Source organism: Canis lupus, chromosome 25, assembly GCF_011100685.1.
Source record: "Canis lupus familiaris isolate Mischka breed German Shepherd chromosome 25, alternate assembly UU_Cfam_GSD_1.0, whole genome shotgun sequence".
NCBI lineage: Eukaryota > Metazoa > Chordata > Mammalia > Carnivora > Canidae > Canis > Canis lupus.
The window spans coordinates 48997463-49010842 of record NC_049246.1 but is presented as its reverse complement, the minus strand read 5'-3'; the positions used below and the strand labels follow the sequence as shown (position 1 = coordinate 49010842).

Sequence of the window (13380 nt, the reverse complement as noted above, 5' to 3'; positions counted from 1 at the left end):
TTGTGTCTGTGTTCATTTTCTCTTATAAAGACACCACGTTGCCCACCAAGGTGAATAGCCACGCCGAGGTTAGTGCACACCTGCCCCCACTGACGCTGCCCTGCAAGGCGGAGAGTGTGGTGTCCCTCACCAGCCAGTGTAGCTACAGCAGCACCATTGTTCACGTGGGTGATAAGAAGCCACAACCTGAGCTAGGTATGCTTGCTGGTTCTTGGAGGATATGATTTTAACAATAAAAATTAGGAATCCAGGTGCAGAAAGAAGCGGGGCAGGTGCAGCCATACCTTGTGGCCAGCCCCACTGCGCTCTGGCACCACCTGGTGGCAGTCATCTGCTCAGGCATAAATAGGGCAGGAGCCATGGTGGTGCTGAGCCCAAGGGGGGGGCGTTGGGGATGGGACAGAGGGAGCAGGGGTCCCAGGCATACCCCTTAGTTGAGGCTGAGGGTCCCCACCCCATCTCCTGTTTGAGGACAGGAGCTAGTACAGGTTGTGCCCACAGGGCAGCAAGGACACTGTCACTGACTTAGCTTGTTCTTCACAAACACCCACGAGTGAAATGAAATCCAGATTTGTCCTTTGCTGGGAAGAGAGAGACAGTGAGGGAAGCGTACACATAGGAGAGGCAGTGGGTCCCCCCTGCCCTTGTCCTGTCTGTGCCTGCAGCTGCCTAGGTCACGGTTGTCACACCGGAACCAGGACAGGGGTCATGCGCCAGCCTAGCGTATCATGCTCAAAAAACTAGGGATGGCCCAGGAGCTTCATCTTCAACGTTGGGCTGAAACCCCAGAGACCCCAGATTTCAGTTGGTTGGAGGACAGATCCCAGAGCCGCCCAGGTCATAGGGCTCTCCATCCTCGTCTTTACTTTTGATTGTTAACCCTCTCGAAAGGCTAACCGAACAGACCCCGGGTTTCCGTGCTGTGGCAGCAGGAAGCAATCTCTCCTGGGAAGGACTTCCTTCTGCAGAGACGCACTGTGGGTTTTTCAGTCGTGTTAAGGCCCGGGGCCCTTGCAGATGAGGGGTCCCGTCTTCTGTTCCAGAGCTTGTGGAAGATGCCGTGAGCGGCCCCGAGTCTCCGGACGGCCGGCCCTGCAGCCTGGGCCCGGAGAAGGAGCCGCTCAGGACGCTGGGCCTTACCAAGGAAGTGCTGGCCGCCCACACCCAGAAGGAGGAGCAGAGCTTCCTGCTCAGGTTCAAGGAGATGCGGAAACTCAGTATCTTCCAGTCTCGCTGCCATCATTACTTGCAAGAAAAGTCCAAGGGGCAGTTGAGTGAGAGAAGTAAGTGGCAAAACCTGATTCTAAGTTTGTTGGTGGAATAGAGTCCAGCGCTGCTTTCAAAATATGAAATGTCCCCTGTTAGATACGGGCTGGAACTTACCGGCGATGCAGAAACGGGGGAGCAGTGCTATGGAGAGCGGTGACAGTCCCAGGCTGGCCCCCGCAGAGCGCAGGACGGGGCAGTGGCAGCGCCGCTGCTGGGTGACCGTGCGGGGCAGGGGACCTACCTGCCCTCAGGACTGATGGGCATTTGGCGTCAGACCCCTGTGGACACCGTAGGAGGGAGTGGCTCCCTTCTCCCCAGGTGATGCGCCCTCCTGGCGAGGCTGGCCTCGGGGCTGGAGGACAGACCCTGCCTTTCAGGGTGGGAGCCAGCAGGTGGTCGGAGGGCCTGGAGGGAAGAGGAATAGACAGGGCTGGACGGATCAGAGAGCCACCTCTAACCCCGCGATCAGAGCCAGTGAGCCAGGGAGACACATGCACCACAGGCACCCGCCACCCGACTCTAGGCAGACGCCCCACAGAGTGAACATGTAAGAAGTGAAGGAGACTGACGCTCCCAAGGACTATGTCTTTTCCATTCTTTTCATTTTCTCCTTCTTCCCCAGACTTAGGGTGACTGCCAGGCCACAGGGAATCTCTTTGGAAATTAGGAAAAGATGTCATCCCCAACCCTGGGCAGATCTACCCTGTGGGCCTGGCTTAGTGCAGAGTTCTAGCTCCCCCCTGCCCCGTTGCCCCATCAGTTTTTGCAGTGCACAGACTGTGCAGCTGTCCACTGCAGCCCTGTCTAGCCCCTGATGTGTTATCCCAGGAGCCCAGTGCTTCAGCCCCCAGTCCCAGCAAGGGACAGATTTCCTACAGAAAGAACCCCAGACATGGCCTGAATCACAAAGCCTCTACCCACTTAGCACTTTGCCTTGGACTGGCCCATTGGTCTTCAGCATGGAACGAAGGTAAGGAGCAGCGCTTGGCACAGCTGACAGGAGGTGTCTCCGCACACCTGCTGCCAAAGCCCCAAGTTACCCTGTGTGACACGGGAGGAGAAACTGAGGTTCCTGGGACCCTTCCCAGGCGTGACAGGACACCCCAGCCCAAAGTACTGCTCGCAGGATCCAGGCCAGGGCAGGTGTAGGGACAAGCCCAGAGTCCCCCCTGTTGCCCGTGAGACCTCCAGCCTTCTAAAGCAGCACTGGTCACCAGAGAGGAGGGAGGTGGCTCCAGGAGCTCCGGCTCCCTTCTACCCTCTGACTGCCCCTCACCTGACAGGTAAAGCGGGAAACATCTCATTTTACGGAACAGTAGTGACAAAACTTGTAAAATTAAAAAATAAGGTTAAATGAGATCAGCGGTCCTACCTTTCAGATTTCACAAACCAATGTTGGGGAACAGCAGGGACTTACCAGCCTTTTTACTTTTTTGGACAAATGAAACCTTTTAAATGCCATTTTTTCATCACCATTATTTTGTAAAAGAAAGGACATTTTAACACCAGAAGAAAACGGTGCGTGTGCTCTTGCCGTTAATGGCAGTCCTGGAAATTGGTAGAGTCTGTTTTTTTTTTGTTTTTGTTTTTTTTTTTAAGATTTTATTTATTCATGAGAGACACAAGGAGAGAGGGAGAGAGAGAGAGAGGGATACAGGCAGAGGGAGAAGCAGGCTCCATGCAGGGAGCCCGACATGGGACTGGATCCCGGGACTCTGGGATCACGCCCTAAGCCAAAGGCAGACGCTCAACCGCTGAGCCACCCAGGCATCCCTGGAGTCTGGTTTTGTGAACATTTTGCCCCTATTGTTCTCACTTCACCAGGGAAGTGACGGCCAGGGAACTCTTAGGGTGACATCTGCAAACACAGGACGCCTGCTGAACTAGAAGGTGCCCTCACGTTTCTGGGGGCCTAAAGTCTCCAAAAACGGACTCAGCAGGAGTCACGTAAATGTTGACATTTTAACTCTGCTGTTTCCCCATTATTTTAGCCACTCCGGGACTAAGAAATGCCTCTGGAATAGATTCATCTTGGAAAAAAACCGGGAAGAACAGAAAACTGAAGTCCAAACGGGCCAAGCCTCGAGATTCGTCCGAGAGCACCGGGTCTGGGGGGCCCGCACCCCTCCGGCCCCCGCTGCTGGGCCTGAACGCCACGGCCTGGTCACCGTCTGACACGTCCCAGTCCAGCTGCCCCACGACGCCCTTCCCTGCCTCGGTGCCAGCGTACCTCCTGCCCGTGTTCCCAGCCCCAGGAATCCTGCCCACACCCGGGGCGGTGGCGGCGGCACCCGTGGCCCCCCACGCCAGCTTCGCGGTGCCCCCCCTGCCCGTGGACGCCCGGCACGAGTTTGGCCTCCAGCCCTCGCCGTTCGCCGTCCCCCTGGCCCCGGTCATGGCACTGGTGTTACCCAACTATCCCCTCCCCGCCGTGCCCCCCGGCCTGCCCCAGGCCTTCTTCCCCGGCCAGCCTGACTTTCTGTCGCACGTGATCCCTGCCTCGCAGCCTGAGCTCGCCGGTCGGACGTCACCCCCCAAACAGCCGTGCGCCTGTCCCCAGGCAGAGCGCGGGCCCGCGGCATCTCGCGCGGCCACCCCGGCCTCCCCGGCGCCGGCCTCGGGGCCCACGGGCAGGGCGTCCCCTCCGCTCTTCCAGTCCCGAGGCAGCTCCCCCCTGCAGCTCAACCTGCTGCAGCTGGAGGAGGCCCCTGAGGGCAGCTCCGCGGCCGCAGCCACAGCGGGGTCCTCGGGGACGGCGGGGCCCGACTGCAAACCCGGCACCTCCTGGGACCGGCAGCCAAAGACAGCGCCAATCGTAAGGGTTTCCCAACATTCATGCTCTAGAGACACGGCCGGGGCGGCACGACGGGGCGGACGACGGGGCGGGCGGAGGCAGGTGCTGCTGGCAGACGCGGCACCGATCGCGGCCCCTGGGGCGGGTGCTGGACGCCGGCGCCCTCCCGTTAACCGGCCTGTCAGAGTAGGAAGTGGGAGCTTTCCCTTGCTCGGGGTCCACGAAGGAAGCTGCCTGGACGGCCTGGCGGTGAAGGCAGGGGTCCGAAGGACCACACGTAACCCCCTGACTCATTATGAGCCTCAAAATTTTATTTTATTTTTTTTTAATTTTTATTATTTATTCATGAGAGACAGAGAGAGAGAGAGGCAGAGGGAGAAGCGGGCTCCATGCAGGAAGCCTGATGTGGGACCCGAACCCGGGTCTCCAGGATCACGCCCTGGGCCGAGGGCAGGCACTAAACCGCTGAGCCACCCAGGGATCCCCCGAGCCTCAAAATTTTAAATGGAACTCCCGAGGATGAAGCCTCGCTCAGAGCTCGGGCTGGGGGGGCGGGGGCGGCACCTGGCAGCCGGGGCCCGGGGGAGGAGAGGCAGAGGACGGAGCTCCTGGACCAGGCCATCCGCCGCCTCCCTCCACGCCTCACGGGCCCCTGGCGTGCTGTCCTCGCTCGGGTAATGAGGCTGAGGTTGTGCTTCCGCCGAGCTCCTGGAGCCCCTGCGTGTGGTGCCGCGCTGCGGTGCGCAGTAGCACTCGTGAGGCCGAGCAACCACCCGGGCTCAGGAGGAGCTGCCCGGGCACCCTGCCCCTGCTCCCCGGACAGGGAACGCAACCTGGTGGCCGCAGGTGACCGCCCCCAGTGTGCCCGGGCCCCCCGACTCTGGTTCTGGGGCTCTGGGCCTGCGGTTCTGGGTCCGAGGGTCCGAGGGTGAGGATGCAGCCAGGCCACGGCTGTCTCTGCTGAGAACCAGAGCCCTCGCCCCCTCCCCGCCGACCGTGAGCGGCAGCACTGGGGTGCTGCTGAGGGATTTCCCTGCTTCCCCAGCAACTGCTGTCCTTGGCGTGATTGTCCCAAAATGAGGGTTATCAGGTGGCGTTCACAGGCTACTGGCGAGGTTGTCGCTGTCATCCCAGGAACCGCAGGATGTGTTCATGGGGCCTCCGTCGCAGGCCGTGAAGGGAGGGCCGGCCACGTGAGCAGGGCCGCAGCGGGCTCTGTCCCTGAGCAGCCCTGTGCAGACAGTGCCCTCAGCAACCCCCCCACCGCCAAGCCCCACTCTGGGTGCCAAGCCCTGACTCTTCCATCTTCTCCCTGTTCCCGAAGCGTGAGGACCCCGCCGACGCCCAGAACAGCGATGCCCTCTCCACGTCCAGCGGCCTGCTTGACCTCTTGCTGCACGAGGACCTGTGCTCGGCCACAGGGTCGGCCCTGTCCAGGAGTGGGGCCTCCGCCACCTCCGATTCCCTGGGCTCTGGCTCTCTGGGCTGCGACACGTCCAGAAGTGGGACTGGTACGTTGGTGGCGCTGGGAGCACAGAATCCTGCGGGAGCAGGCTTGTTTCAGTCGCTCCACTTCAGGTTTCTGTGGACGATGGTCACCTAGTGTCCCTGGGCTTGCCCAGTTTCTCCCAAACCCCAGGCCACAGGCCCGCGTGTGCTCAGGGTCCAGTACCCAGTGCAGACCAGGTCCCGGCAGGTGTCCGGCTGGCACTCCAAGTGGCTCCTTCCTCCTGCCCCCGCGCTGCCAGTCAGCATTCCCTCCACCTGTTTGCTTTTGATATTGCTGTCATTGCATCCTCACCCCCTGGCCCTTCTGGACCATCTTGGACCAGCCCCCAGGCTCTCTGGGCCTGCCAGGAGGGCCAGTTAGCTCCCCTCGTGTGAACCTAGGGTGTGGGCTGCATGCTCCGCCAACGACGATCACTCAGGTGTGATCCAGAAGCCGCAATGGGGAGTGCACACAGACTCTCCATACGTTGAGAGCCCCGCCTCCCCGAAGGGAGCTTTTCCCGCACCTGTTCTCTGGCTGTGCTCCACACGGAAGGCTCGCTGGAAAATATGCCAGGACAGCTGCCTCCCGCTTACAAAACCAGATCCCAAAACCAGCTTCTCTGTAGCCTGGCCTAGTCGAGGAGCAGGGGGCGTGATTTCTGCTGGGGGGGGGGGGGCGGGGGTAGGCACAGTGAGAGGGAGAGAAAGAATCTTAAGCTGACTCCGCACTGAGCACAGAGCCCGACTCGGGGCTCGTTCCCACCACCCTGAGATCACAACCCCAGCTGAAATCAAGAGTTGGACGCGTAACTGACCGAGCTGCTCAGGCACCCCAGGGAGCACGATTCCTAAGCCGCAGCCCTGTCTGGACTTCTCAGGGCCGACCCAGGAGAGAATCCTGGTGTCATCCAGAGCATTTGAGAACTGGAAAGAGAAGGGAAAACCTACCAACCTGGGCAATCGTTACCAAGTAAAACTCATCAGCTCCCTAAAACTGCTGTAATACGAGGTTTAACTTCATGTAAAAGGTTCTCACTTGCCACGTGCTTTGTGTTTTTTAAAGGCAGCAGTGACACAAGTCATACCAGCAAATATTTTGGAAGCATTGACTCCTCGGAGAATAATCACCAAGCAAAAATGAAGGCAGACATGGAAGAAAGTAAACACTTCATCAAATACGTCCTCCAGGACCCCGTCTGGCTGCTGATGGCCGACACGGACGACAGCGTCATGATGACGTACCAGATGCCTTCCCGGTAACCGCCCAGCCTTCTCCTAGGGACATGGGACACCCCAAGAATCAGGCCCGCCCGACGGGGGGGACAGCTCTCCAAAAGCCTCATCTCAGATTGGTTGAGCACAGTAGACAGAGAAGCAGGGTCACCCAGGATGACTCCCTGGTCCCGCAGAGCCTTGCTGTGTGGACAGAGTGACCTGCCGTGGGCTGTGAGGAACACAGGCTCCCCGTCACCCCCCGGAGCATCGTGCTCCATGCTCGCAAAGCCTTTGTGCCAACATCTCCCTTTTGCTCTGTTGCCCGTTCACCTGTGGGGTAAATGGGGTGTGTCTGTCCTCAAGATGCAGGAGTCAGGGGTCAAGGGATGTGAGCAACCTAAGCCACCGGCTGCTCCGTAGTGACCGGGTCTGGGCCACCACCGCTGTGACTGTGTCAGGCTGTGCGGGTGACCCCATGGTCGCTGTGCCTTTGCGGCCCCTGTGGTGGGGGGAGCTGGGGAAAGGAGGAGGGGTTAATGCTGAGGCTCAGGACAGCCAGGCCTGGGGGAGGGGGGTGTTACTGGGGCTTCAATTCCAGGGCAGCTTCAAGCCAGCCCAGTGTGTGTAGGAGGCCAGGGACGGCTGTCGCACCCACTGCCTTGACAGCGAGAGTGTCCAGTTAACCAGCCTGTGTAGAACCAAGCATTTGCAGGTACCCAGCTCCCTTGACTAATTCAAAATGGAACCGAAATCATTACTTGGATTACCAATTTAGTAGAAAAACTACAGATTATTGACTAGGGTGATTAAGTTGCCTTAAGTAGCGTAATTTATTTTATTTTTAATTTATTTATTTGAGAGAGAGAGAGCAAGGGAGCACAAGTGGGGTTGGGCGGAGGTAGAGGGAGAAGCAGACTCCCTGCTAAGCAGGGAGCCCGATGCGGGGCTCGATCCCAGGACCCCAAGATCATGACCTGAGCTGAAGGCAGATGCTTCACAGTCTGAGGCATCCAGGCGCTCTAGGATAATTTATTTTAAAGAAAAAGGAAATTTGCATGAAACAAAATCACCTAAGATTAATTGATACTGAGTTTATGAAATATGAGCATAGTATATTTTATTAAAACGCAAAAAACCCATAAGACCTAAAGCTTACCTATTTCTAAATATTTTGTGAAGGAACCTGGAGACCGTGTTGAAGGAAGACCGGGAGAAGCTGAAAGCGATGCAGAAGTCCCAGCCCCGCTTCACGGAGGGCCAGAGGCAGGAGCTGCAGGACGTCCACCCGTGGCTGCGGGCCGGTGGCCTGCCCACCGCCCTGGACCTCACGGTAAGCTCGGCGGCCTCGTCTGGGGCCGTGGAGGTAGACGGCGCTGGGATGGCCCCGCGCCGTGGGGGCCCTGCCGCTCTTCTGTACAACTCGAACTTCTAAAACTCTAGTTAGTTAATGAAAACAAATGATGCCGTGATATTATTGAGTCTACTTTAAAGAACTTTGCAATGTTGTTCTCAAAAAGGTCTTCTGAAAGTCTGATCTCAAGGGCTTTCTGACGTTTGAAAGTCGTTTCTTTGTTTCAATTCTTTCTTCAATTAAAAAAACACACAGAAAACGGGAAGCGGGTCTCCTATCATAAACCCTCAGTGGTCTCGTAGACCATTAGGTGAGGTGGGAACCCCACTCCCACCAGGCCCCAGGCCCCTGCAGCTGCGCCTTCACCTGCCCCGGACTTCCCGGGATGAGTCTGTGCCCATCCGCACTCCCTCTGAGCCCCACGCCCTGGAAGCCGCTCACTTCAGGGTCTCCATGTCCTTCAGCCGCTGAGCGCTGCATCTCTGTCCTGCACCTACAGGACAGGCCCTGGCCCCCCATCACCTCCTGCACCTGCAGGACAGGCCCCGGCCCCCCATCACCTCCAGCACCTGTAGGACAGGCCCCGTTCCCCCCATCACCTCCAGCACCTATAGGATAGGCCTCAGCCCCCCATCACCTCCAGCACCTATAGGATAGGCCTCAGCCCCCCATCACCTCCTGCACTTGCAGGACAGGCCCCAGTCCCCCATCACCTCCTGCACCTGTAGGACAGGCCCCGGCCCCCCATCACTTCCAGCACCTATAGGATAGGCCTCAGCCCCCCGTCACCTCCAGCACCTATAGGATAGGCCTCAGCCCCCCATCACCTCCTGCACCTGCAGGACAGGCCCCAGTCCCCCATCACCTCCTGCACCTGTAGGACAGACCCCAGCCCCCCATCACCTCCTGCACCTGCAGGACAGGCCCCGTTCCCCCCATCACCTCCAAGCCACAATGCTCCTTCAGCTGGATCTTCACAGCAGCCTCCTGTTGTATGACGTCCCCTCTCATCCCTACAGTCCTGTCCCTCTCAGTGGTGTCCCCGCCTAGTCAGAACCAAGTGCTGCAAAGCCATAAAAATCTGACACCCCCCACCATCAGCCTTCTGCTGTTTCCCCTCCCTCATTGTTCGCAGCCACATGGGCCTCTCGCCTGTCCCTGGATGTGGCAGGCAGGCTCCTGCTGCCCAGCCTTTGCACTTGCCCTTGCCTCTGCCCGGAAGCCCTTCTCTCAGAGACAAGCGACGCCTTCTGGCTTCCTTCTGACGTTTTGGTCACACACCACCTGACTGGTTGTCTATTGCCTCATAGCAAAAATCCCCAAACCTCGGTGGCCTAAAGCCATAAACACTGAGGCTCTCCCAGTGTTCCTTCTGGTTAAGAGCCGCTTGCCGGCAGTTCCAGCTCAGGGTCTCCCCTGAAGGTGAAGGCATGATGTTGGCTGGGGCTTGTCATCACGTGCAGGCTGGAAGACACACCCCAGGGGGCTCCCTCACGCACCCATCAAGTGGGTGCTGTCTGCGGGACTGCTTGGGTGTCCGGGTGGCATGGCGGCCTGCTCCCCAGGGAGGGCAGATAGGACCCAGCCTGGGGGGGTCCCACACTGCCCTCCATCCCATCTTCACCTCCTTTTTGCTGGAGGCATCACTGAGTGCAGCACACACCTTGGGGAAGGGGAGTGAGGCTCCACCCTGTGAGGGCGGGGTGTCACAGGACCCCCTCCATCAGGCACCTTCTGTGGCCTCTTCTGAAGGTCCAGTGTGAGATTACAGGCCTCCTCCGTGTGCCTCGTTCCACGTCCACCTAGACTTCCATCCTTAATACTCTGGTGGCACCTCTCTCTCAGGTCACTGTCCCTCTCCCCGACCAGGATGTCGCCCCCACTGGGGCAGGGATTTTTGTCTCTGTTCACTGGTGAATCCCAGCGCTTAGGACCTGCCTGGCACGTGACAGGTGCTTGACAGATACTCAGGGAATGAGACAGAACGTTGTTGATGCCTCATTTTCCGGATTAGAAAACTGAGGTTAGAGAAGGCAGGAAGGGGAGCAGCTGGGACAGAGCCCAAGCCTACCTGCTTCGCCATCTCCTCGCCATGTAAAGTGGCCTCTCTGATGAGGGGACAAGTGCCTGGACGCCCCCCTGGGCTTAGGGAAGTGGAGAGTGGGGCCCCTGGGGAGCAGCGTGGCCTCCCTCGAGAGCAGGCAGGTCCCAGCGGCCCCTCAGAGGTTCCCCACCCTCCCGCGCTCCTCCAGCAGCCCCGTGACCGGCCGTGGTCCCCTGCGCTTCCCTCAGGTCCAACCACTTGCCGGTAACGAAGGTGTCATTTTTGCTCCTGACTTTACATTTTCTCTTTTAAGGAATGTGTTTACTGTGAGAACCAGGGACCGGACAGTATTTGTGTACCGTACGAGGAAGATAGTCCTACCCTGGGTCCCAGCGAAGCCACGGACACCCAGGAGGAGGAACGTGGAGCCCCCTCGGGTTGCAGCAGGGAAGAGCGGACCTAACTCCCCGCCCCGCGCCGGCAGCCCATGACCTACGTTAGACGGTGCTCGGAAGCCATGAAAGATTTCCACGTGTTTGTGATCCAATGGACGGATACCCTTGTGTCGCTTTTTTTGTTTTAGAACAAAAAAACCCATAGTTTTCTGAAGGAATGACTTAAAACTGTGGAGGGTGAGAAAGGTTTGGGCGGAAATACATTTTTCTATTTAAAACATAAATACAGAGTTTGGGAGCCAGGGGGACAGATGTCATTATTATTTAACTTGAGAAAGACTGAATCCCCTCTTTGCACAAGGCAGGGAGGTCTGTGGACTTGAGGAGGCTTCCCACGGCCCCGGGGGGTGTCCTGAGCATCTTCCAGGCTGATGGCAAACAGGCCCTTCCCGAGCTGCCCCAGGGTGTGTGTGGCTCAGATCAGATTCTTTCCTCTGGGGGCTGCTTTTTATCTAAATCATCGTCTAGTCAAACTAGATGTTTCTAAAACATACCAAATGGAGATTACAGCCTGTCCCAACTGCGCGTGAAAGGGTGTGAAGCGTACTTTGGCAAACCAGCAGCTTCAGCTTCAGGTACGACAGCGGCAAACATTTCGATCTGAGGTGATTGGGTTTGCGGTCAGCAAAGCAGAGATGGCCACAAGAGGCCCCGTGGTTGTGTGGCCAAGGCCATCAGACTAGCCCACGCCAGAACCTTCTGTGTATTTCGACATCATTCTTGTATCCTTTTCAGACCATGACAAGTATGTAGATGAAATACATTGTTGGTCATCTCTAGGGTGACTGCCCTTTGCAGACCAGGCTCTCATCGCCACATTTGGGACCTGTTGGTGCTTGTCCCAGACATGAGCTCTGGCAGAGAGTCGCCGCTGACACTGTGAGCTGGTGGCCGCGTCTGTGTTTTCCTGGGCGCCGTTAGCTCGCCTCTCCCACCGCACCCTGGGCTGGGACACCGGCCTCCTGTCTTTACATGAGTCTGGCCTCCCTGGGGGCAGCTTCCGGTCCCCAGCCCCTGCAGTGACGGTCCTAGTGTCACCAGCACTTTCTGGTCACTGGGACACACCAGGGAGGGAGTGAGGCCTGTCTGCCCATCTGCTTACAAAACCTCATGTTGCATCATCTATCCCAAAGCTCGTCTGGGGGAAGCGCTATATGGGTCCCTGGAGTGAATGTTACCACGGGTGAAACAATTGACTTAAAATCAGGTCGAGTTTGTAGAAACGGAAAAGAAAGGCTTCCCCTTGCTCTCTGGTGGAGAAGCGGCTACTAGAATAAATGAAGCCTCCTTGTAATCCGCTCGCTTTTCAATCTTATACTTGGGTGTTAATCCTACCTTTCATAAACCTAAACGTAAGAATACTGGTGGGTCTTTTTTATTATTTATAAAGTAACATCACCTTCAGATGCCCAAAATGAGGGTGGTAGCCTGTGCGTTGTGTGGAGAATAGATGCCTCCCAACCTGCCTCCTGCCTCTGACGTCAGATCATTAGGGAGTTAGACGCTAGTAAGGTCACAAGTATGTTACCTGAACATACAACTGTCAAAACATTCTCCACTGTTATGAATGTCTACCATCAGCATTGTTGAAGTACATGATTTGTGCTCATTGATTGTTAACTGCGTAGCTTTAACGCGTGCTGGAAAGTTGACAATAGGAGCATTTTGTGAAATTGTTTACACGGTGCCACGCATCGAGACGTGTTTCCTTTTAGTATGTGTGCTTACACGGGGGTCGTGAAACCCTTTTCTTGATTTTAAACTGAGCCTTCTTTTTAATCTATTCCTAAAAAAGACATGTACATAAGCTCTCGGAGTCTGTGTAATGACTTGGTAAGCCTTGCCGGACAAGTGGTTTGTTCACGCACAAACCAAAACCTTCTTCACCCAGTGCAATATGTTTGTTTACTGCTTGTGTCTTTTTATGACTGTTTTGCTTTTTAGAAAATTGGTAAATAAAGCAAGTATATTTTTATTGTTCATTGTATGTGTTTTTAATGTAGCACAGAGCAAAAACAATAGAGATCAAAGAGTACCAGAAGATTGAAAAAAAAAAAAAAGGAACTTTAGAAATGCTGTGTTAGGGCCACTTCTGTCACAAAGGCGTCCCTCATCTCTTCCCTTGCACAGCTGGCCCCTTCCTGCACATGTGCGTGGGCATCTCTCTCACGCGCACCCTCACCTGCCTGCTGCCAGCGCAGCCCAGTGAACTCTTAGGACGTGAACTTTATAAAATGTAAATCCAATCCTATAATCCAGTGCTCCCATGGTCTTTTCACTTGCAGATGCAGGGTTGGGGTTGCTTGGCTCAGCCCCCAGTGCCTGTCCACTCTGAGGTGTAGCCCCAGGCACCCACTCTGTTCCTTTGTACCCTGCCCTAGGTTGTCCGTCCCTGCTGGGTTGGCTGGCAGTGTGCTGGCCACGGGGCTGAAGGCAGATGTCAGAGGATGCCAGCCAGAAAGGCCTCGTGTCTCCATCAGAGACGATAGAGGCAGCACTGCACAATCCCCTCACCCCACATGCCCAGTCCCTTCCACAGTGAAGCAGCCTAGCGGGCCCTGGTCAAAATGGGGTGGGGGAGCTGCTTCCAACTGCCTCCCACTGTTCATGCCAGTACCATGGCCATCAGAGCAAGGAGATGAATGGATCCTGGACCCAGTGCCCAGCCTCCCAGGAGCTCCCCGAGCAGCAGGGCGGGCTCGACTCCCTGCCTCCTGGCCTGGTGGTGATGGGGGAACGGGGTGGGGGTGGGGAGCAAGGG

General features: G+C 57.0%; 1 protein-coding gene and 1 long non-coding RNA gene across 5 annotated transcripts in view; one reads left to right on the top strand and one right to left on the bottom strand.

Annotated features, from left to right (window-relative positions):
- Positions 1–12601, top strand: part of PER2 (period circadian regulator 2) — a 45029-nt gene extending 32428 nt beyond the window's left edge. For 3 of the 4 annotated variants that reach the window (XM_038574354.1, XM_038574353.1, XM_038574355.1), the window contains 7 exons: positions 31–195; positions 1044–1283; positions 3261–4084; positions 5388–5574; positions 6618–6810; positions 7949–8099; positions 10478–12601. In XM_038574354.1, the coding sequence (XP_038430282.1) occupies positions 31–195; positions 1044–1283; positions 3261–4084; positions 5388–5574; positions 6618–6810; positions 7949–8099; positions 10478–10627 (1910 nt within the window). In that variant the 3' untranslated portion in view covers positions 10628–12601. Of the gene's footprint in view, positions 1–30; positions 196–1043; positions 1284–3260; positions 4085–5387; positions 5575–6617; positions 6811–7948; positions 8100–10477 lie in introns of those variants that run through there. The other variant, XR_005378911.1, reaches the window with a different exon arrangement.
- Positions 7648–9344, bottom strand: LOC119865981. The gene is made up of 3 exons (XR_005378912.1): positions 9063–9344; positions 7926–8205; positions 7648–7788 (listed from the first exon to the last, which is right to left on the bottom strand). It is a non-coding gene; the product is annotated as an uncharacterized LOC119865981 (long non-coding RNA).
- Positions 12602–13380: the final 779 nt, after the last annotated feature.